The sequence below is a fragment of the Podarcis filfolensis genome (assembly GCF_964270895.1).
Source record: "Podarcis filfolensis genome assembly, chromosome: 4".
Classification (NCBI taxonomy): Eukaryota; Metazoa; Chordata; class Lepidosauria; order Squamata; family Lacertidae; genus Podarcis; species Podarcis filfolensis.
Window position 1 is genome coordinate 83,139,403 of NC_139607.1, and position 23,796 is coordinate 83,163,198.

Consider the following 23,796-nt stretch of genomic DNA (forward strand, 5'->3'; position numbering starts at 1 on the left):
CCCTCCCCCACACCATCTTTTGCACCAGATGAAGTCTTCTCTCAAGTTTTAACCTTAAAGTCGTTGTAGTTGGTTTTGTTCTACGGTTTGTGATCTCATCTCTTCTAGCGTGTGCCTGTACTTTAGTCCAATTAAGCTCTAATTAACAGGAGAACCTCTGCTTCTTAATGGAGGCAATGGAGGGTTTTCAGCAGGCAAAGTGCTTTTGCACTCAGCACCTCCCTGCTATGCCGGAGCGAGAGCCAGGTACTGAGACGAACTGCGAGTGAAGCCTATTCCCCTCTGTCCCTAGGAGGAATTTGCAAGGATAATTACCCTCAACCATCTTTATTTTTCCTTTGCCAACAGTCTCCCACTGCCATGGGGTCTGCTTCCTGAAAGGCAGAATGGAACTGGAAGCTGCACATATTAGTTACTTAGCTTACATCAGACAATTCCTGCCATCCTGCCTTGCCTTTCTGTTTGAGGAATTGCTCTAGCCCCAGTGTCCAGCAACTCTGAGTTGTCTTTTGAAATCAGAACTGTAGTCAGAAAAGCCATTAATTGGTTTTACTCATCAACCAGAAGTAATCACACTTCCCTCCGGGGGAAAACACAAGATTCAGGACGATTTTGAGCAGAGGAGAGAGAACCACACTTTCTGGGGAATAAATTCTCAAGGCTGTTATTCTTCCATTCAGTTTTTGCAGCTCGATCTGGTGCAGTCCACCTGCCATGGATCTCTCTACCAGTGCTGTGGTCTTCCTGTTCCTCACCTACCACCTCTGTGAGGCAGAACATCGACGCTATAATTCAGTCCTCATGGTGTCCAATGGCGGGGAGTGGGGAGAATGGGGAAAAATTGAATTCTGTCCCTCAGGACATGCATACGGATTCTCACTGAAGGTAAAGGGTTATCTATATCTTCTTTTTGATACCCTGATCCCAAGGAATAGTCACAATAATGTAATATATATATATATATATATATATATATATATATATATATAGTTGCTTTCCATCTTTCTTTCTGAACCCATTGCCTGCATATTACTGTTTGCAAGGTGCTTTGAAGTGTTGACTGCCATGCTTAAAGATTTAATAGCTCTAAAAAGTCGCCATGCCACTTTGTCAATCCACACTGGAGAGGCTTAGAGTGAATTGCATTTTACATAAAAGAAAACTACCATGAATCTGGCCTGGAGGAAAAAAGGGACAAGGATACAGAAAAGTTTGGAGTACAGTGAGCTGGCAATATTGTGGTCAGGTTTATCTTCCTGAAAAGTGAGTGTCCAACTGGAAAATACAGTGTGTACAGCCGGTGTACAGCCTCCGGGTCATGTGGCCAGCATGACTAAGCCGCTTCTGGTGAACCAGAGCGGCGAACGGAAATGCCGTTTACCTTCCCGCCGGAGCGGTACCTATTTATCTACTTGCACTTTGAGGTGCTTTTGAACTGCTAGGTTGGCAGGAGCAGGGACCGAGCAACGGAAGCTCACCCCATTGCGGGGATTCGAACCACCTACCTACTGATTAGCAAGTCCTAGGCTCTGTAGTTTAACCCACAGGGCAACCCGCTTCCCAACAAGTAGGGACATGTAATTATGAACAGATAACTGCTTCTTTAGGTTGCAAGCTAGTACTTTGGAAAATTCAGACTGCAGACGCAGTCTGAATGTGAGTGTTGTCAGAGTCCTAGTTTGGTTAACTACAATTACAACCTCCCATTTTGTAACATACACAATATCTTTTTTCTGTTTTGTTTTCTGCATGGGTACTATTTCTTTTTTCTTTTTCTTTTTTGTGCCTGGTCTTACTCTGTGCACTTGTAATTTTGTACTTTTTATTTTTCAATAAAGAATATAAAATATAAAATATAAAAGTCCTAGCTTGCAAAAACAGCTTTATTGCAGTCTCTTTCTCTCTTTTCCACCAGGTACAGGAAATGCAAGGATTGACTGTTGATGATACTGCCCTCAATGGCATCCGTCTCTATTGCAGTACTGGTGCAATTGTACAATCCACTGTTGGACCGTAAGCACCTTCTTGATTTTTCTCTTTGCTGCTTGGAAAGTGATGATGTGAGGGGCTGGCTGAAATCTATTATGTTTCAGCACCAGGGCAGGATAATGTCAGGGTCTATCATCCTCATTCTTAGCTCTCTGAGTTGCCTTCCAAATTTCAGAGGAACCCAAGCCCCACATAAGAAAGAGAAAAGAGACTGCAACAAAAGAGTACAAAGGAAAGGAAAAGCAGTGTTTCTTCCTGAGGACCACACATGCCAAGGAAAGAGAGAGCAAGAGGAAACCACCATCTATCCTGAGAGTGGGGAACCTCAAGCCTAGGGGTCAAATGTGGTCCCCCAGGCTTCTCTGCCAGGTCCTCATGAATATCTGTGACTGTCAGGGGTCAGGACCTCAGGCAGGAAGGAGAGGCAGGCTGAGTATGAAAAGGCCAAGACCTACCTAACCAGTGGCTGTGCCTTCCTGAGAGAAAGTAGGCACAATACTGCAGCTCTCCATCCTGCCGGATGCACTGGCCTAAAAAGATCAATGCCTCTACTCAACAGCTGTTTAGCAGAGACCTTGATCTTGTGGGGTGCCGGTGCTGCCTTGCGTGTGGCTTTCTTGCAGGAAAGTTGTTACCACTTAACTTAGTGGATTCCATCCTGCATGGTGCTGGTCACTGGACTGCATGAAGAAGCAGCAGCAGCACACAGAATCAGGCCGTTCTGCTTAGCATCTATTAGGCAAGAGTAGAAAATGCTACGTGGCACCGATGTACCCTGACCTTACAAAACAACCCCATTCTTAACAGAAGATTGGGGTTTGAAACCCCTTTAAAGATTCTTTAGCTCCATCTTCCAGGGCCAGATTGGGAGGGTGTGGTATGGGTGGACCCTGGGTGGCACAGGGCAAATCCACCTACAGCCCTACTTAGAAGTTGAGGTTTGGTAGACACACTATACCTGATGAGGTCTACAAAAGATGCCTTTTAAAAATCTGAGGAGGCAACTGCCCTCTTGACTTTCGTGTTGGAAAGCAAATCATTCCAATTTGGGTCGTATTTCCAGAGAGGCAGACATTACCATATTGTCTTTTTTTTCTTTTTCCAGGTTGGGAAAGTGGACAAAGATTAAAGTATGCCCCAAGGACTACCTGGTTGCCTTCACTCTGAAGGTGGAAGGCCCACAATGGGTAGGTGATGATACGGCAGCCAACAACATCCAGTTCAGATGTGGAGATGGGACTGTACTGGAGGGCGAGTCCACTGACTTCGGTACTTATGGCCGCTGGAGCAAGCGCTGCCCCACTGGTGCCATCTGCGGGTTCCAATCAAAGGTGGAGGCTTACTCTGAAAATTCAGATAACACAGCACTTAATGATGTCAGGTTCTTCTGCTGTGACTGAATCACCTGGGCTTCATCCTGCCTGTGTTCCAATGGTTTATTGGCATGAAACTTAACCAACAATAAATCATAACCAAAGAGTTGTGTGTACCTTTTGGAGCTTTGTCCCTTCCTGATCTCAATTCCTTAAGCCTGCATGAATTGGATTTGTATCGGAGGCCAATGCAATGTTAAAGAGGGAACCATCCTAGAGCCGTAGTGCGATATCTTTAGCCCATTGATCTTGCCAGGCCCACCAGCCTCTCAGCTTGTTCCATGAGGTTGCTTTGAACAAATTGCACCCACTTGCCAATCACCAGCCATCTCAGGCACAGAGATCTTTTATGTCTGATCTAAGCACCATGCGGTAAGATTTGAGGATTTGAAGGAATCTGAGCACCAAGCATAGCAGTCAGCTGCTAAGGGCCGAGGTCCCTTCACCTCTCCCATAAACTATTAAAGGGGGTCACTCCCCCCCCAAGTTGATGGGCAATGCCATTCTAATGATGTGCATCATGTGATCAATTATGTGGGGTGGAGCTTACCTGCCTCCCCCCATATTGTATTCAAGTTGGCACCCCTGGCACCAAGCACCACCAAGAGCTCAAAGTGCAAGCAGAGTCTTATCCCGAATTTTAGCACTCTGCCTGACAGTGCTCAGCTCAGAGATAAGCCTCAGGCTGTTATTTGAGAGTAGAAGGCAACATTTATACATATTCCTACTCCAGGAGTGTGGTGGAGGAGGTTGCAACTGCCTTTACTCTTAAAGTGCACACAGCATTTCACTTACCTTCAATCTATGCACAATGCTGAAACCAGAGAAAAGACTCTGCTTTCTCTTGGAGAGTAAAAAGGTGTTTTTTATTCTTAAAGGTTAGGGAAAGGGATCTCTGGCTTTCTGAATGTGTGCATGTATACTTGTCTGCCTGCCTCTTTCTCTCTCTATGTGTGTGCCTGTGGATTTTATTTATTTTCTATTTCTATTTATTTATTTGGATTTTTATTCTGCTTTTGGCCCCATCCACCCATGGAAGAATGGCCACATTCCAATCTACACCTTGGGGCAAAATTGCTTCCCTGCTCCTGTCATATAGGGATTTGTCAGGGAACTGACATTGGAGCCAGAAGTGGAGGCAAGGCTCCCAAGTGATGCCGGAGAAGGGCCCAGCAGGGAGAGAGGGAACTCATCGGCTGGGGAAGGAAATCAGCGTGACACCAGGGATAAAGGGGGGCGGACGGGGGAATCGGAGAGGGGGCTCCAAGACTCTTCGCCGGAGACCAGCGAGGAGAGCACAGGTCCTCCGCTACCCACAACCACCCTGCTCAGAAGACTTCCGCGCAGGGAAAGTAGGCGTAGACTTGGCGTCAAAGAACTTCTTTGCTGGAAGAAGTTCAAGAAACGCCCACTGACGGATTCTGCTAGCGACTGAAACAGCCACGAAGTGAAGGGCTGTCCAGCCAGGAAAAGGTTTAACCAGGCAACCTAGCCAGGAGTGGCGGCAACTTACGCACGAGCTACCCCATATAACCATTACAGGATTGATGAATGGATATGTTATGTTATTTTCTTCTGAGTCCTGAAGGACAGCAATCAAGACTATGGTTAGAAAGCAGTGGAGTAGTGGATTCATGATCACATCTGTGGTCCCAAATGCTCAGGTGGCCAGAATAGAAGTTTTCCCCTCTTCCGTTTGCTGCACTGGTAAACGGCTGTTGTAGCTGAGTGACCTAGACTGCCACCCTCTTGGCAGAGTGTGTCCCTTCTTATCAGCTGTGAGAGGAGCAGGAAGAGGAGATACAGGCAGCATGTGTGTCAGAGTGTGTGTGAGCAAACTAGGGGTGACAAGGTGAAACATTCACCTCTTGTGGTCGTGGCACAACAGCTTACTAAAGTGAAATAAAGAGATGTTGCCAAAAGAGAACTGGGACATGGCGATGCCCTCTAAGAAACATAGGATTGCTTCCTAAAGTGCACTAATGGCTGGTTGTAAGTCACTTTGTGTTGCTCTGGGCAAACAGATTTAATCAATAAAATATATCTCAATAGAAGCAGCCACCACAGTCCAGCTTTAAATAGCAACAGTTTCAATAGCGAAGCATAAGCCAATATGAAGATGAATATACAACACCACTAAAAAACATACAGCACACATCTAAAACCCTGTGAATACAAAGGTTCAGTTTTAAAACTTCGGACAATAAAGACCACAAAGATGGCACCAGGTCAGCCTTTTCAGGGAAGGCATTTCATAACTAGGCTGCCACCACCTATAAGACCCTGTATCCAGGAGCACTGGAAGAGAGCCTCTGATGATGATATCGGGGTGCAGGTAATCTTCCGATAGATTTATTGCTTTATTGTTTGGCGCCCAGCCACGCTCCCCTGCGAGTCTCTGCAGCTTCTGTATACGTAGTGAGGCTTTGGAGCAGTCATAAAGCAATTAGCAGAATTACACAGCGTCTGTGTGTGAAAGGGCAGTAAAAAAGTCCAGACGTTTCTTCTATCCTAATACCTCTGTATTGGGAACAAAACAGCGTATTTACAATCCATGACAGCCATCAGAGTGTAGCTGCATTTTGCCTACGTCCTTCTCTCTCAGCTTGCAGCGACGCAACAGAACTGCTTTCGCTTTCCACTCAGATCACAGCATTCCAAGCTGCTTTCATCACATCCTGGCGTACTTCCCTTGTACGGGCCTCCTCTCAGGCTCGAGGCACAGAAGGTTAACCCTTCACTACACCCAACAGGTAAGTAGACCTGGGAGGAGGTGATCCTTGAGGTAAGCTGCTCCCAGGCCATTTAAGGAGTAGACAATAAATCACTAGTGCAATATAGTGAAATTGTACACAAGCCCTTTAAGAGCCTTGATACCCCATGCAGAACTTTCTGTACGGTTTTCAAAGTCACCCCACGTATAACTCACTTCAGTTAATCTAACAGGAAGATCATGGATAATGGACACAAGACTACCTCCCGCCCTGTAAGGTTATAGTGTATCAGATTAAGCTGATAAAAATTCATTTCAATGAATGATTCATTTCAGCAAAAAAAAATGGTGAAGTGGACAGTTCAGCAATTTGTTTCAGTGCTTGCCTTCAAGCAGCAGTTAGTTTCAGCAGTTAGCTTTGGTATTTGGATTAGCCAGTTTTCTAGAGTCAATAATCTGTTTTAGAAATTAAAGGTCATGGATGTACTCGAGTGGAGAACACTCCCTTGAGCAATGGGACTTCCTTTCCTCCCTTTGCATCCCCTGCAGAACCTCAACAGGTGCTCCAAAGGGTTGGGGAACCCTCCAGAGCAGATTTTTAGGGGGGGATGAGGAGCTGGCGGAAGAAGAAAAGAAACGAAAAGTCCCATTGCACAAACAGATTTCTGATGTCCATGTGAATGGATCATTGTTTCATTATCCTCCACCTTTGTTTAAATATTCCCAAAATTTGCTTCCAGAATGTCCATCCATGTATTCATATGCTCCTGTTTAGACATCAATTGCAGAGACATTTCTTCCTTCAAAGCATTCACTAAAGCTGTTGCAGCTCTTGCTGTTGTTCCGTTGGAGTGCTTTTTATCCCGAGTAGGCACCATGTTTTTCAGGTCTGCTTCCTTGTCCAGATGTGTTCCAAAGTTCCTTCCATTCAAACAAAAGTAGTGGGCAATATTGTTTTCATTCGCTGAAGTGGTGCTTGCTGACTTTCCAAACCAAAAGGCACCAAGTGTGGTATATCTTGGCCCATTTTTATGGCTTGTAGGGATAGTCATTTCTGCATCAGGATAGGAAGTGCTTGCCTCATGCCACCATCTCCCCACTCCTCATAAACATTTTTAAAGACTTGGCAGCTCTACATTGGCCTTTCTTCTGCATGATTGTTTATATCCTCCAACAGGTCTTTGCAGGTCTCTAACAGACCTCACAGTGCGGCTTCCTGTAAAATTCTGAAGGATACTATGAAGCTGAGGGTGAACTTCAGCAGTTCTGGTATTCTGTGGATATATTTACACTACAAAGATATATCAGATTTCTACCAAGTGAACTGTCATGGCTTTACCTGAATGCTTTTGTGAACAGCAGATTGATGAGGGAATTGTAACTCTCTCTTTGAGAAAGTTAAAATATACACACAGTGGAGCTACAGTTATCAAGGTACAAGACACCTTCTTTTTCCTCTCTCTGACACCCTCTTCTGTATGCGTTGCCCTCCCCCCCCCCATTTCCTCCATGCCTAGTGGTTTCCCATGAGAAGGAAACATCACTTTTGCTGGAAGTCTGAACTCCCTGCTTGAGGACTTGTGGCAATTAGGCTGAGGACCAGCATGTAGCTGAAGAGTGACAGTTTGCCAAACCCTGTTCTAAAGCAGATTGTACGGTCCTGGTCTTTGGCCTTGAAATGATGTCCTCACCCTTCCGATAGCTCTCTCCACTCCTCCTGGCAAATGGTTTCTGCTTGTGCAGGAACTTCCTAAAAGCCACTGGTAATAGAGGTGAGGAAAGCACAGGACCAGGAAGACTTCATAGCCCTCTCCGCCTGCTCTGCTCCATGATGGATCAGTGGAGCATGGGAGGTGTTGCTCAGGACAGAGAGTTCCTAAATTTCATTATGCTGTCCCCTTTAAATTCCCTGCTTACATCCATGTTTCATTACTCAGTTTATGGACTATCTCTTTCTGCCCGTAGAGTAATTGGCAGCTGAGAGACGGTAAGTAGAACTCCAAGTGAGGGCAAAGAAAGGTAAGGGTTGCAATGTAGCCAGAATGATGTAGGCCTGGTCAACTGTCAGACTTGAGTGAAGTAGAGCTGGGTGGGGGATTCAGCCAAGTATTTTTGCTCTTGGCATTAGGCCCTATTGTGAAAAGTGTACCCCACTTTCCACACAGGTTTTTAGGGTATTTAAATATGCATTTCTTTTGAAGGGTTGCAAGTCTATAAAACAGAAATGGAGGGAGTTTCCATAGGAGAGACATTTTAGCAAGGGCAAAGGGTGGGTAAGAAATGCACATCTTAGTTAGTTTTTTAAAAATAATATTTTTATTACTTTTCAATTACAATCCAATAATAACCTCTGCTTCTTAATGGCGGCATTGGAGGGTTTTCTGCAGGCAAAGTGCTTTTGCACTCAGCACCTCCCTGGCGGGAGCCTGGGTAAAGAGGCGAACTGTGAGTGAAGCCTATTTCTCCCTGTCCCTGGGGGGAATTTGCAAGGATAATTACCCTCAATCATCTTTGTTTTTCCTTCGCCAACAATCTTTTGCTGTCGTGGGGTCTTCCTCCATTAAGGCAGAACAGAACCGGAAGCTGCAGATTTTAGTTAGTTAGCTTACATCAGCGGTTACCAATCTGGCACAATTCTTGCCATCCTGCCTTGCCTTTCTGTTTGAGGAATTGATGTAGCCCCAATGTCCAGCAACTGTGAGTTGTCTATTGAAATCAGAAGTGTAGTCAGAAAAGACATTAATTGGTTTTACTCATCAACCAGAAGTAATCACACTTCCCTCCAGGGGGAAACACAAGATTCAGGAAGATTTTGAGCAGAGGAGAGAGAACCACACTTTCTGGGGAATAAATTCTCAAGGCTGTTATTCTTCCACTCAGTTTTTGCAGCTCGATCTGGTGCAGTCCACCTGCCATGGATCTCTCTACCAGTGCTGTGGTCTTCCTGTTCCTCACCTACCACCTCTGACATGATGTCCTCACCCTTCCGACAGCCCTCCCCACTCTCACAGGCAAATGGGTTCTGGTTGTGGAACCCAGTGCATTTCCTAAAGGCACTGGTAATGGGGGTGGGGGCAGGATAAAGAAGATTTCATAGCCTTCCCAATGCTCTGCTTTGTGATGGCTCAGAGGAGGTGTTGCTCAGGACAGAGAGTTCCTACACTTCATTGTCCTGCCCCCTTTAAATCCCCGGCTCACATTCATATTTCCGGCTCAAGGACGCTTTCATTCTGCCTGGCAGCTGAGAGACAGTTAGAAGAACTACCTTGCTCTGCTCTGAGAAGTTTGGTAAGGGAAGACAAGGGTTGCAACATGGCCAGAATTACAGAAGCCTGATCAGTAGCCAGTAACCAGTGGGGATCCAGGCAAGCATTCTTGTTAGTGGTATTAGGCCCTACTTTTTGTGAAAAGTGTACCCCGCTTTTCACAAAAGATTTCAGGGTATTTAACAATGCATTCCTTTGGAAGTGTTGCAAATCTATGGCAGCATCCCCCGACCTTGTGATCTCTAGATGTTCTGGACTACAATTCCCATCAGCTGGAACCAGCACCGTGTTTGCTGGCTGGGGATGATGGGAGTTGCAGTCCGGTTCATATGGAATATACCAGGGTGGGGAAGGTTGGCCTAATGGGCGCTGTAAGGCTATGCCCTTTCCATGTAAAAATTTGTAGATCAGTGTTGCAGGAGGTCCCAGCATCTCCTAGTAGGGCTGGGAAGTCCCCTGTCTGAAACTTTGGAGCGTAGCTCTAGTGTAGACAGAACTAAGCTAGATAACCAATAGCCTGGCTTTGAATAAGGCAATTTCCTGTGTTCCTAAAGTGTGTATCTCTGATGTTGGAGGCACTTAGTCCAAGCTGAAGTAATCACACTTCTCTCCTGGGGGAAACACAAGATTCAGGAAGATTTTCAGCAGAGGAGAGGGAACCACACTTTCTGGGGAATAAATTCTCAAGCCTGTTATTCTTCCATTCAGTTTTTGCAGCTCAATCTGGTGCAGTCCACCTGCCATGGATCTCTCTACCAGTGCTGTGGTCTTCTTGTTCCTCACCTACCACCTCTGTGAGGCAGGAGATCGAAACTATAATTCAATCCTCATTGTGCCCAATGGTGGGCAGTGGGGAGAATGGGGAAAAATTGAATCCTGTCCCAAAGGCCACGCATACGGGTTCTCACTGAAGGTAAAGGCTTATCTATATCTTCTTTTCGATACCCCGATCCCAAGGAATAGTCACAATAATGTAATATATATATATATTAAGTTGCTTCCCATCTTTCTTTCTGAACCCATTACTTGTATATTGCTGCCTGCAATGTGCTTTGAAGTTTTGACTGCCATGCTTAAAGATTTAATAGCTCTAAAAAGTCTCCATGCCACTTTGTCAATCCATACTGGAGAGGCTTAGAGTGAGTTGTATTTTACATAAAAGAAAACTGGATGGACTGGAGGAAAAAGGGACAAGGATACAGAAAAGTTTGGAGTGCAATGAGCTGGCAATATTGTGGTCAGGTTTATCTTCCTGAAAAGTGAGCACCCAACTGGAAAATACAGACTAAACTGTTACTGTGGAAGCAACCCAGATCAGTTCTGGTGCTTTCTAGGAGGGTTGCCATAAATCCAGATTTTCGCTGACATGTCCAGGATTTCAACAACTTTCCTCAAAAAAGCTCAACAACTTTTTGTGTTTGGATTCTTACTTCTTGAAATAATATGGCAACCCTAACTTCACAAACTGGAGGAAACCTGCTGTAGCACATGAAGACATAAGAGAGGAATTGAGGATGCCTTAGGCAGCCATTAGCAAGATCATTTTTCCCCTATTAAGTTTGCTTACTTGGGGCCCATTGGACTGGTTGCACCAAAAAGCTACTGTCTTTTGATGCAGCTCAGAATGTAAATCTCAATCCAGAACCAGTAATACTTGTACACAATTAGGGACATGAACAGTGGGACGCGGGTGGCGCTGTGGGTAAAACCTCAGTGCCTAGGACTTGCCGATCGCATGGTCGGCGGTTCGAATCCCCGCGGCGGGGTGCGCTCCCGTCGTTCGGTCCCAGCGCCTGCCAACCTAGCAGTTCGAAAGCACCCCCGGGGGCAAGTAGACAAATAGGGACCGCTTACCAGCGGGAAGGTAAACGGTGTTCCGTGTGCTGCGCTGGCTCGCCAGATGCAGCTTGTCACGCTGGCCACGTGACCCGGAAGTGTCTGTGGACAGCGCTGGCTCCCGGCCTATAGAGTGAGATGAGCGCACAACCCTAGAGTCTGGCAAGACTGGCCCGTACGGGCAGGGGTACCTTTACCCTTTACTTAATTATGAACAGATAACTGCTTATTCATGTTGCAAGCTACTACTTTGGAAAATTCAGACTAGTTTGATTAACTACAATAACACCCCCCCTTTTGTAACATACACAATATCTTTTTTCCGTTTTGTTTTCTACATGGGTACTATTTCTTGTTTCTTCCTTTTTGTGCCTGATCTTACTCTGTGCACTTGTAATTTTGTACTTTTTATTTTTCAATAAAGAATATAAAACAGAGTCCTAGCTTGCAAAAACAGCTTTATTGCAGTCTCTTTCTCTCATTTGCACCAGACAGAGAGAAAACGAGGATTGACTGGTGATGATACTTCCCTCAATGGCATCCGTCTCCATTGCAGTAGTGGTGGATTTGTACAATCCACTGTCGGACCGTAAGCATCTTCTTGATTTTTCTCTTTGCTGCTTGGAAAGTGATGATGTGAGGGTCTGGCTGAAATCTATTATGTTTCAGCACCAGGGCAGGATAATGTCAGGGTCTATCATCCTCATTCTTAGCTCTCAGACTCTAAGGATACCAACTCTAGGTTGCCTTCCAAATTTCAGAGGAACCCAAGCCCCACATAACAAAGAGAAAAGAGGCTGCAACAACAGAGTACAAAGGTAAGGAAAAGCATGAAGCAGCAGCAGCAGCACGCAAAATGAGGTCGTTCTGCTTAACATCTGTTAGGCAAGAGCAGCAATGCTACATGGCACCGATTCACCCTGACCTTAAAAAACAGTCCCATTCTTAACAGAAGATTTGGGTTCAAAACCCCTTTAAAGATTCTCTAGCTCCATCTTCCAGGGGCAGATTGGGAGGGTGTGGTGTGGGTGAACCCCGGGTGGCACAGGGGAGATCCACCTACTCCAGGCATTACAACACACAGCCCTACTTAGAAGTTGAGGTTTGGTAGACACACTATACCTGATGAGGTCTACAAAAGACGCCTTTTAAAAATCTAAGGAGGCAACTGCCCTCTTGACTTTCGTGGTGGAAAGCAAATCATTCCAATTTGGGTCGTATTTCCAGAGAGGCAGACATTATCATATTGTCTTTTTTTTTTTTGCACGTGGGGAGAGTGGACAGAGGTTAAGGAATGCCCCAGAGGCTACCTGGTCGCCTTCGCTCTGAATGTTGAATCCCCAAAAGGGCCAGCTGATGATACAGCAGCCAACAACATCCAGTTCAGCTGTGGAGATGGTGGTATACTGGCGGGCGAGTCCCCCACCTTTGGTACTTATGGCCAGTGGAGCAAGCACTGCACCGCTGGTGCCATCTGTGGAATCCAAACAAAGGTGGAGGCTCCAGCTCCAGGTGATAGCACAGCACTTAATGATGTCAGGTTCTTCTGCTGTGACTGAATCACCTGGGCTTCATCCTGCCTGTGTTCTAATGGTTTGTTGGCATGAAACTTAACTAACAATAAATCTTAACCAAAGAGTTGTGTGTCCCTTTTGGAGCTTTGTCCCTTCCTGATCTCAATTCCTTAAGCCTGCATGAATTGGTTTTGTATCGGAGGCCAATGCAATGTTAAAGAGGGAACCATCCTAGAGCCGTAGTGCGATATCTTTAGCCCATTGATCTTGCCAGGCCCACAAGCCTCTCAGCTTGTTCCATGAGGTTGCTTTGAACAAATTGCACCCACTTGCCAATCACCAGCCATCTCAGGCACAGAGATCTCTTATGTCTGATCTAAGCACCATGCGGTAAGACTTGAGGATTTGAAGGAATCTGAGCACCACACATAGGAGCCAAGGTCCCTTCGCCTCCCCCATAAGCTATTTGAGGGGGTCACTCCTCCCCCCAAGTTGATGGGCACTTCCATTCTAATGATGTGCATCATGTGATCAAATATGTTGGGTGGAGCTTACCTGCCTCCCTCCATATCGTTGGTACCCCTGTCACCAAGCACGACCAAGAGCTCAAAGTGCAAGCAGAGTCTTATCCCGAATTTTAGCACTCTGCCCAACAGTGCTCAGCTCAGAAATAAGCCTTGGGCTGTTATTTGAGAGTAGAAGGCAACATTTGCACATATTCCTACTCCAAGAGCGTGGAGGAGGAGGTTGCAAATGCCTTTACTCTTAAAGTGCAGGCAGCATTTCACTTACCTTCAATCTATGCACAATGCTGAAACCAGAGAAAAGACTCTGCTTGCTCTTGGAAAGTAAAAAGCTGGTTTTTTTTTGTTTTTTATTTTTATGACAAGGGATGTTATTTTTTTAATTACATGATCACGAAACACTACAGTCACCCTGACTGTACTCATTCAAGCCTGATTGCACTATTCTGTAAATTATAATACAAGAACAAATACATATGTTAAGAACCATCCATGATCAAAAGTTCCCTGGCTGACGAGAAGGCTTTTTGAAGTTGTTACAATATAATGCAGGTAAAATATAAAGTTTAAAAACCAATCTTATCAGAGAATCATTTCCATTTGTATGGTGAAATAAATAAGGCAGTAAAAAGCTGATTTTTATTCTGAAAGGTTAGGGAAAGGGATCTCTGGCTACTTCTATTTATTTATTTGGATTTTTATTCTGCTTTTGGCCCCATCCACCCATGGAAGATTGGCCACATTCCAATCTACCTCTTGGGGCAAAATTGCTTCCCTGCTCCTCTCATATAGGGGTTGACGAATGGATATGTTATTTTCTTCTGAGTCCCGAAGCACAGCAATCAAAACTATGGTTAGAGAGCAGTGGAGTAGTAATGGTAAAAGGTAAATGACCCCTGGATGGTTAAGTCCAGGCAAAGGCGACTCTGGGGTTGCGACGCTCATCTTGCTTTTAGGCTGAGGGAGCCACTGTTTGTCCACAGACAGCTTTACGGGTCATGTGGCGAGCATGACTCAACCACTTCTGGCGCAATGGAATACCATGACGGAAACCAGAGCCTGCGGAAACACTGTTTAACTTCCTGCCACAGCGGTACCTGTTTATCTACTTGCACTGGTGTGCTTTCAAACTGCTAGGTTGGCAGGAGCCGGAACAGAGCAGCGGGAGCTCACTCCATTGCAGGAATTCAAATTCAAATAGTGGATCCATGATCACATCTGTGGTCCCAAATGCTCAGGTGGCCAGAATAGAAGTTTCCCCCTCTTCTGTAAACAGCTGTTGTAGCTGAATGACCCAGACTGCCACCCTCTTGGCAGAATGTAGTAGCTTTGGATCTAGTAGATCATCACCTGCTCTGCTCCACCCCAACCCCATTTCTGTAACATCTTGGACTTCCTGCTTCCTACTACTGGACACCTTTACTCCTCCAAACAGCAAATATCAGGAGTTAGCATTGCTCTTTCATTTATGATGCCACTGAGCTGGATCCATCTCTGGATTTTTCTAAGTAGAGAAGGAATTTTAAAATGTTGTGGTTTTTTTAAATGTCAGTTTTAAATTCAGACATTTGCATTTTGATCATGAAAACTGAGTGCATGATCAAACCTACCCACAGACCCAAGCACTCAGATCAAAGCATCGTGTTAGACTGGAATGCTTCATCCAGGTGTCTCATGGGGAAACCATGAAAATATTTATTTAAAAAACTGAAAGAGGACAAGCAGGAAGAGACACAGATGCAGAAAAGGAAGACAACAGAGGGAGGGAGGGAGGGAGGGAGGGAGGGAGGGAGGAAGAAAGAAAGAAAGAAAGAAAGAAAGAAAGAAAGAAAGAAAGAAAGTAAGTTGGGAATGTGAGAAGGACGGAAGCAAATCTTGCTGCCTTGAAGAAAATGAAATGATCTGCTTTATCTAGCTAGGTAGTGAGACTCCTGTTCCACACATAAAAGTATAAGTGAAGGCTGAGTCCTTTGTGAAGACTAGGATTTGCCTTCTGAGAAAATTGTTTTTATGAGGAATCCATGACTTGAAGGCCAGATGTGGCCCACAGGCAGATTTCCTCTGACTCTCCCAGCCCATGAACTGTTTAGCACGGGAGCTCTTAAGAGGTAAAAGGGCGTAGATGTTTTGCAAAGCATGCAATTGCATTTCCTTCCTCTGCAAGCAGTTCTGATACAAGAAAGTCAGAACAGAAGGGGAAATGCCTTAGCCAAGAGGCAGACTTGTGTGCCTTGCAAATATGCACAAGGACCAGGACCTGGAATGAGAGTCAGCAGCCTGTCCTGTGATTTGCCACAACTCCCATGGATAGAGAGAGAAAACAAACTGCTACCAGTGATGTCTACTGCTGACGGTTTGAGTTGGACGAAGCTGCTTTAAAGTCTGAGGAGAAGAACTGTAGCAACTGGGGACCATTGGGGGGGGGGCAAAGGGCCATGGAAATAAAACAGTATTAATAATTTTCAAGAAGCCTAACTGGGTGGGTGGCGCTGGGATGTGGGTGGCGCTGTGGGTTAAACCACAGAGCCTAGGACTTGCCAATCAGAAGGTCAGCGGTTTGAATCCCCGAGACTGGGTGAGCTCCCGTTGCTCGGTCCCTGGCTCCTGCCCACCTTGCAGTTTGAAAGCACATCAAAGTACAAGTAGATAAATAAGTACCGCTCCGGTGGGAAGGTAAACGGCATTTCTGTGTGCTGCTCTGGTTCGCCAGAAGCGGCTTATTCATGCTGGCCACATGACCTGGAAGCTGTACGCTGGCTCCCTCGGCCAATAAAGCGAGATGAGTGCCACAACCCGAGGGTCGTCCGCAACTGGACCTAATGGTCAGGGGCCCCTTTACCTTTAACCCCCGATTAAATTTCAAATGCTGAACTGCATGAAAACATAATTCACACTGCACTGATTTTTTTTTTATAAAAGCATCTTAGAATAAACCATGGTATTTTGTAATGTGGAATATTCTACACACAGAACTGTTACAAGTTGTATGTCTGAACCTACATGCATGACCACCACACACTTGTAATCAACGTACAGCTCATAGAGAGATGGAGCATTTTGTATGGAGTCAGGGAAAAAAGACGGTTCTTTTAGTTCCTCTGGCTTATGTTCCCACCCCCCACTCCACCTTAATTACAAAGTCAGCCTCAGTTTTTGGATTCAGTAAAAGGAAACACCTTTTTATGACTGAGCAGGTTGAAAAGTGGACATCTGAGTTTAGTGCAGCACTTGCATGCCTGATCTTTTCTGAAGTGTACAGATATTGAACAGCATCGCAAGAGATCATGCACAACCACAGTTCTCTGAATGGGGAATGAAGCTGAGAGTAAATTTCAGCAGTATTTCCATTTTATGGGCATATGTACACCACAAAGGATCAATCCACACTTCTTTTTGTCCCATGTTTTCTTCTGTTTGTCTTGTGATGTGTAGGCACGGACTTGAGAGTTTTGTTTCTTTTGTGCTGCCATTTTCCCTGGGAAAACCTATTTACCGCTGAATCACCACAAACGTCAAAATGGACTTTGGACATGTCTGGAGTGTTATGTACTGAAGTTCTCACCCTGGGCCAGCACAGGGATACTGTAGATAGTTTTCACTCAGGTCCACATATGCAAATAAGGAATTGAAAGTGATGTTCAGTGATTGGATAGTTACAGAAAGTTGTTACTGTTGCGTTGTAGTGGAGCTCTATATAAGCAGGCTGGCTGAACCCTTCAGTTTAGTTCTGTTCTGGCCTGTGAATAAACAAGAGCTGTGTGGTCTGATATGTTCACCCACAACTTAACATGGAGACTTTGTGGTTACTTTAAAATGGAAGCTCAGTGTCTAGGCCTAGGATAAAAGTACCTGCTGTGTTCCCCTCTCAGTGGACCTGGTGCAAGAAAAATGAAAACATTAAATGACAATGCCTGCTCTTCAAGCAGTCACATCTTTCCGCAGGGCCTGCAAGACAGAGCTGTGCCAAGGCACAGTCTGACCCCCTCTCTCCTTCTCTAATCCTCATAGAACTCTAGCCCAATGGTTGCCATTAATTTGATTCTGAATTGATTTTAGAATGTATTTCAATTAATTGATTGTGATTTTATGTAAATTGTGCTATTTTTACTGTTGTTAGCTGCTCTGAGCCCGGTTTAGACGGGATATAATAAATTCTTATTCTTAGTCTTATTCTTATTATCATCATACCCCTCTAACTGGCACTTCAGGTTTGGAGGCATTTATTACAGCAACTAGGAATGGGGGAGAAATTACAGTATATGAAAATCTATCAAATCTGCATTTTCTAAAACAATATGCCAACCGCACAACTATCAAAATTTACACTTGTATGAATTTGTTGGTGCAGCTCTCCAGCTAAACCGTGTTTACAAAAATGCAAATATTAGGGGAACGTGTGCATTCTAAAAATTATGTTTTATTGATTTCTCAAACTGAAACAGAATTATATAACACTAACAGCAATCTCATTTTCAATGCTGTTATAAGTAAAAAGCTGTAGTATGTCATCAAATCCAGCTGGTGCCAGTGGCCTGACTTTGGATGTTTCCACGACACTCTTATGTTTTGCCTTGGTAGAGAAGACCATGTTCATGATTCAGTGGCTGTGATCTGAGCACAGCTCAAGAAGTCTTTGTCTGTTCTGCCAATACCACAGTAGCCTATGCAGTTGTCCCACTTGTGATGACCATTCCCAACTCTGGCACTGAAATCTCCCAGCAGGAATAGGTGGGACCCTTCGGACAGCTTGGTCCAGTTCCTTGTAGAAACGGTGCTTGGTTTTTATGTTATAGCAAAAAAGTTAAATAAAGTGAGGTAACTTATGATTTATAATGTTTCAGATTAAATTAGAAATATTTCATCTTCATTAAATAGAAAGGGGATTTGTTAAAACTCATCAATAAATCTATCAATTCATTTCCACAGAAAATTATTTTTTAGCAAAAAATATATATATCAGACAATTTCAGCCATTACTTTCAGCTGTTAATTTCAAAAGTCTGTTTCAGCCATTAGTTTCACCAGTTAGATCCAGCCATTAAGTAGCTGTAGTTAGTTTCACCAGCTAGTTTTAACTATTAGATTCATCAGTTCATTTCATCAGTTCGTTTCAACCATTAGTTTCACCAGTTAGTTCCAGCCATTAATTGGCTGTTGTTAGTTTCAGCTATTAATTTCACCAGTTTGTTTCAAGAAGTCATGGCACCATGAGGATTCAGATACAGTGGTACCTTGGTTTAAGAACGCTTTAGTTTAAGAATGGACTTCTGGAACGGATTAAATTTGTAAACCAAGGTACGACTGTATTAGTGTCAACACTTATACATTCTGGCCCTTGTTTTCAAAAAGTCAGTTTCAAGGATCCTTTCCAGCAATGAATAAGTAGAGAATCCAGATCAGTTAAAGCAGAGTCAGCACCAGCTGTGGAGGGGCCATTGGCATCATGTCAATGTGCTCATCCCAACCAGCCCTGCTTGTGGCAACCATGGCAGACATCATCTGCTTTCTCTATTGGTTTCCAGGGACGTCACTCATTACCCTCTAAAACTAACTCCTAGACCTTAAGTTGACAATAGGTGGGAGTTAAGCTGGGTGTCCATCATGGTTGCCACCCAGCCTGCCATCTTAAGTTGCCTAAATTGTAATGCCTTGGAGCACCGATGTATGACATCAATACATTGCATAGGCCTGTGAACTGTACCATTACATTAAGGGTAACTTAAAACAGCAGGCTGGGTGACCATCACAGGATATTTAACAACATTATTTAACACTGAGGTCCAGCTCCGAGGGCCTTCTGGCGGTTCCTTCACTGCGAGAAGTGAGATTACAGGGAACCAGGCAGAGGGCCTTCTTGGTAGTGGCGCCTGCCCTGTGGAATGCCCTCCTATCAGATGTCAAGGAAATAAACAACTATCTGACTTTAAGAAGACTTCTGAAGGCAGAGCTGTTTAGGGAAGTTTTTAATGTTTAGGAGGACTTCCGGGTTAGCGCCATCGGCAATGGCGGAATTCCTCTGATCAAGAGGAACCCGCTCCGCGGAAATCGGGTCTTGCCGCCGCGGCGAAGGCAGAGACCGTTTAAAAATCCCAGGCGGAGGAAGCCTGGGAACGTGGGATTCGGCTGACACCAGGAGCGCCCCCCCTACTCGCAAGGAAACCCCTTTTTCGGGGATCCGAAGTGACGTGGGGTGAGTGGCGCGGTGTTTTGAATCAACCGCTATTTTTACGGAGTGAAGCTGCACAGCCATTGCTGGAGAGCGCTGACTTTTTCCTGTGGACAATTGGACTCTAAACAAGTACCCGTGAGTAGAACGGAAAATTGGATTAAGAAACATTTTAATTTGGCACTGAAGCGGGAAGGTTCTAAACAGGAAGCCCGCCTTCCGCTTTTGTAAATAGACTGAAGCAAAAATTGTGCAAGCTAAAGTCAGGAAAGTCGTATATAAAGGTTTAAAATTCCTCCAGTTTTAACCACCAAAACCCCTCTTGGAAGCAGGAGTAAAGAGGGGGAATTCTGATTGTTTAAGCCTGCAGGAGAGAGAATAAAGAAAGAAAAATTTCCACCGTCTCAAACCTGGGAACGGGGTGTCAGAGACAGAGATTTTTGGGGAAGTTCATTGACTGTGAATGGAACACCTTTTGACAGATAGTTAAAGAAGAGAAACAAATTGATTCCAATGTTGCCTTTTGCATTTAGAAGAAACAAAGAATTTGAAAAATGAAAGTAATTCTCTTTTGTTGGACCTGCTTTCAAAAGATGGATACAAATAGAAATTGTCTCCTCTAGAGGGAACTTGTTAAATTGTTGCTGGAGTCGATCTGGGGATTTCACAGCTGTGGAGATTAAGATTGTGGGACCAGACTCTGACCTTGAATAAAAATGTGTTTGGAAGAAGTTTTGGTGCTTGCTTTTTGCAAGACAAGCGCTTTGTTGGAGCAGATGCATGAGAAGATGGATTTGATGACTGTTGCAGTCAGAAATTTTGGACAAACAGTGAATATTTATACAGAAACCATTCAGGAGCCAACGCAGGAACCTGTTTTGACAGGGCAAGTGCAAATGCAGAAGATAATGGAGGAGGTTGCTGTTGAACCTCATGTAACACAAATGGAGAGACCTGAGGCCCTGCAGGAGCAAAAGCCGCTGTCCTTGAAGACTGAATTTGGAGTGGGCCGGGGGGGGGGGGTCTGGAGATGTGGGGGCCCTTAATTTTGGAGGGACTTTGAAACATGCTTTTAAATATTTTCTGGACTACACAGCCGACTGTGGGGAATGGGACTGTGGGGAATGGGCTGATCTGTTGAGGAGAGACGGAGTTATTTTTGAGTTGGCGTATCCCCGAGACCTACTCCTCAACGAGAAAGAAAAGAAATTAAGAAAGAGATCAACAAAAAGACAAGGTAAAGTGCAGGTACAAACAAGAAGATCTGCAGAAGGGACATGGAAAAGACTTAAGAGCCTCGGACATAAGATTACCAGGTTGATGGACTAGATGGAATGGACAGTAAGGACTGTCATAACCCGAGACCAGGAAGAAGAGACGCTGGAGGAAGATTGGAAGGAAAATTTTAAAAAAATTATTTTGGGAATTAGTGCAAAATTAATGAGCATTAGGAAAAATGTTGGAATGAAAATATTTGGCTTTAGTAGAAATGATATAAGGAATTATGTACAAATAAATATTAAGTTTTAAGCTTTAAGGTATTTTAGGGTAAGATAAGGTTAAAATAAATTAAGGTAAATTGAATGACAGAATATAGTGAAAGATGGAAAGGATTTGCTGAGTTAATTAATAGGTTAGACTGTTAAGACAAATTACTCAATAAAAATTGAGAAAGATGGAAAGAATTTGCTGAAACAAATAATTAAACTAGAATACAAAAAGGGAGGTGTGAGGAGGTCGATGAAACAAGTAAATGAAAGATAAAGATATGGAATATTGGATGTGTTTTTATTATTATTATTCTTATTGTTGTATTGTTATGTATGTTTTGTTAAATTTTTTGTTGTTTTCCTTTTTTCTTTTTTCTGTAATTTTTGAAACTTCTAATAAATATCATTTTTTTTAAAAAAATGTTTAAAGTTCTATTCTGTTTTTAATGTTCTGTTGAAAGCCGCCCAGATTGGCTGGGGAAACCCAGTCAGATGGGTGGGGTAGTAAAATCATCATCATCATCATCATCATCATCATCATCATCATCATCCCTGGGTTCCAGTATTATGGGAGAACTACATACCAAGCACAATAGAGTTTTATAAAGGCATTGTGATATTATTTTTTGATCCATTCCCAAAGCATGGAATCTGCCTTTCATACATGTGATACATGCGGAGTTGATATTTTAGTTGAGCCACCTACCATGGTCCCAAGATCTCTTCCATCATTAGTCGGTGCTGTTTAAGACATCATTTGGAATCTTAGGATCATCCCTCCCAATATGCTCCCAATATGTATTACATTGAATCATATTTGCTATTTTGTTGCAGGCTCAGCTGAAGGAGCTAACGTAAATCCCCAAATGACTTAGGCCCCCAAATATCTCAGAGAGCACCTCTTTATCTATAGACGCTCTCAGGTGTCAAGTACAGCAGAGGGGCTCCCCTTGATACTTCCACTGCCTTCCGATGTTTGAGATGGTGGTGACCCAGGAGATGGCATTCTCTGTGGCTGTAGAATTTTCTCCCCGGGAAGTGTGTTTGGCACCTTCACTATAGTTTTCACCTCATACTGAATACAGTCCTCTTCATGCTGGCCTGTAACGCCAGCATTTATCGCTCTATAAGATGCACCAGACCACAAGACGCACCTAGTTTTTGTAGGAGGAAGACATGAAAAAAAATATTCTGAATCTCAGAAGCCAGAACAGCAAGGGGGATCACTGCGCAGTGAAAGCAGCAATCCCTCTTGCTGTTCTGGCTTCTGGGATAGCTGCGCAGCCTCCATTCGCTCCATAAGACGCACACACATTTCCCCTTACTTTTTAGGAGGGAAAAAGTGAGTCTTATAGGGCAAAAAATACGGTATATTTTGAGGACTCACCCTATTCCCGTGACTGTTAAATACTGACCAGTTCTGTCCAGTCATGGAGCTGCAGAGCATGGCAGTTGATGCTCAGCAAGACAACTCCCACATCTCCTTTTTCCTGTTCCTGGTTGCTGCCCATATTAATATATGCAGCTCAGCTCAAAGTCTTTCACACGTAGGATAATTGACTGCAGTGAGACACTGCCTGAAGCAGCTTGCTGAAGGGGGAAAGGAGAACAAGGGCTGCCTCCTGTTCATAATTATACAAGCTTAGGCAGTGGCCAGAACTGAATGAGGTAAAGCAAGAAAACAAAACAACAACAACAATAAAAAAATTCCAGCTGTGCTGTTATTCCCAAAAGGTGAGTAGTAGTTGTAGTAGTAGTAGTAGCAGCAGCAGTAGTAATAATATTAAAATTATCATCTGCAGGGTCTTTTCTGTGCTGGCTCCACCCAAGGGTGACTGACCTTCAGGCATCTTGAAAGGCATTCAAGACTCACATGGTGTGATTGGCCTTCCCACTCATGCAATGAAAGTTGGATTGTGGAGTCTTTTTATTTTTATTTTTGTGACTATTCTGTTTTAGGTTTTAGTAATAAACTTGTAGGTTTTTATTGCTGTGAGTCACTTTGGACAAACCTTTGTTAACAATGTTTAGGAATTCTTGAGAAGCAATAATAATTACTCAGGGGTTAGGTAAAACCCATCCATTATTGTTCTACCATTCACTTTTTCTAAAAGCGTTTCTTGGTTGCCTAGTGAATTTTGTCCTGGTCGTAATCCAAATAATTCCTGAATCAAACTGGAATTAGAAAAGCCAACCAGTGAATCTGTTGTATCAGCCAAAAGCAACCACATATTCTGAAAAACGGGATTCAGGGATTTGGGGTTCAAAATTCTCATGGCTATTATTTTCCCACTTATGCTTTTGCTGCTAGATCTGCGGTGAGCTACCTTCCATGGACCTCTCTATAGGTACTGCGCTCTTCTTGATCTTCTTCAGCTACCTCTCGGATGCAAAAACCCGAAAGTATACCACGGTACTCTCAGTGCCAAATGGAGGGCAATGGGGTGTCTGGGGACCCATAGAATTCTGTCGCGAAGGACATGCAATTGGATTCAAATTGCTGGTAGATATCTCCTTCTGTCCTCCTTTTCAGGCACCTAGGTGCCAAGTAGCTGTGACAATAAGTATGAATGGACAGTGTCCTAGGGCGGCTCTGCTCACCTGACCTCCATCTGACTGAGTTGCTTGGTGGTGAGGTCATTATGATGCAAACGTACTGGTTGCACACCTAAGGCCCTTTAGCATTTGAGGTTCTTCTTCATGTGCCTTCTCTGTGAGAGGTCTGGAGAGCAGCAACACAAGAATGGGCCTTTTATGTAGTGGTTCCTCACTTGTGGAATGCTCTCCCCAGAGAGGTTTGCCTGGAACCCCTGTTACATATCCTTAGGTGCCTGGCAAAAGCATTCCTCTTCTCCCAGGGCTTTGGCTAATTAAACTGTTGGGAGAATTGTTTTTGTTTGTTATTATGGCATGCATTTTTGTTTT

The 23,796-nt window shown here is 44.1% G+C and overlaps 1 protein-coding gene across 1 annotated transcript; it reads left to right on the forward strand.

The window, feature by feature from the left end:
* Positions 1-714: 714 nt before the first annotated feature.
* LOC310761826 (vitelline membrane outer layer protein 1-like) lies at positions 715-3,389 on the forward strand (the record flags this gene model as incomplete). Its single annotated transcript, XM_083612023.1, has 3 exons — positions 715-885; positions 1,916-2,013; positions 3,095-3,389. The coding sequence occupies 3 exons, from the start codon at positions 715-717 to the stop codon at positions 3,387-3,389; spliced, it is 564 nt and encodes a 187-aa protein (XP_083468149.1).
* Positions 3,390-23,796: the final 20,407 nt, after the last annotated feature.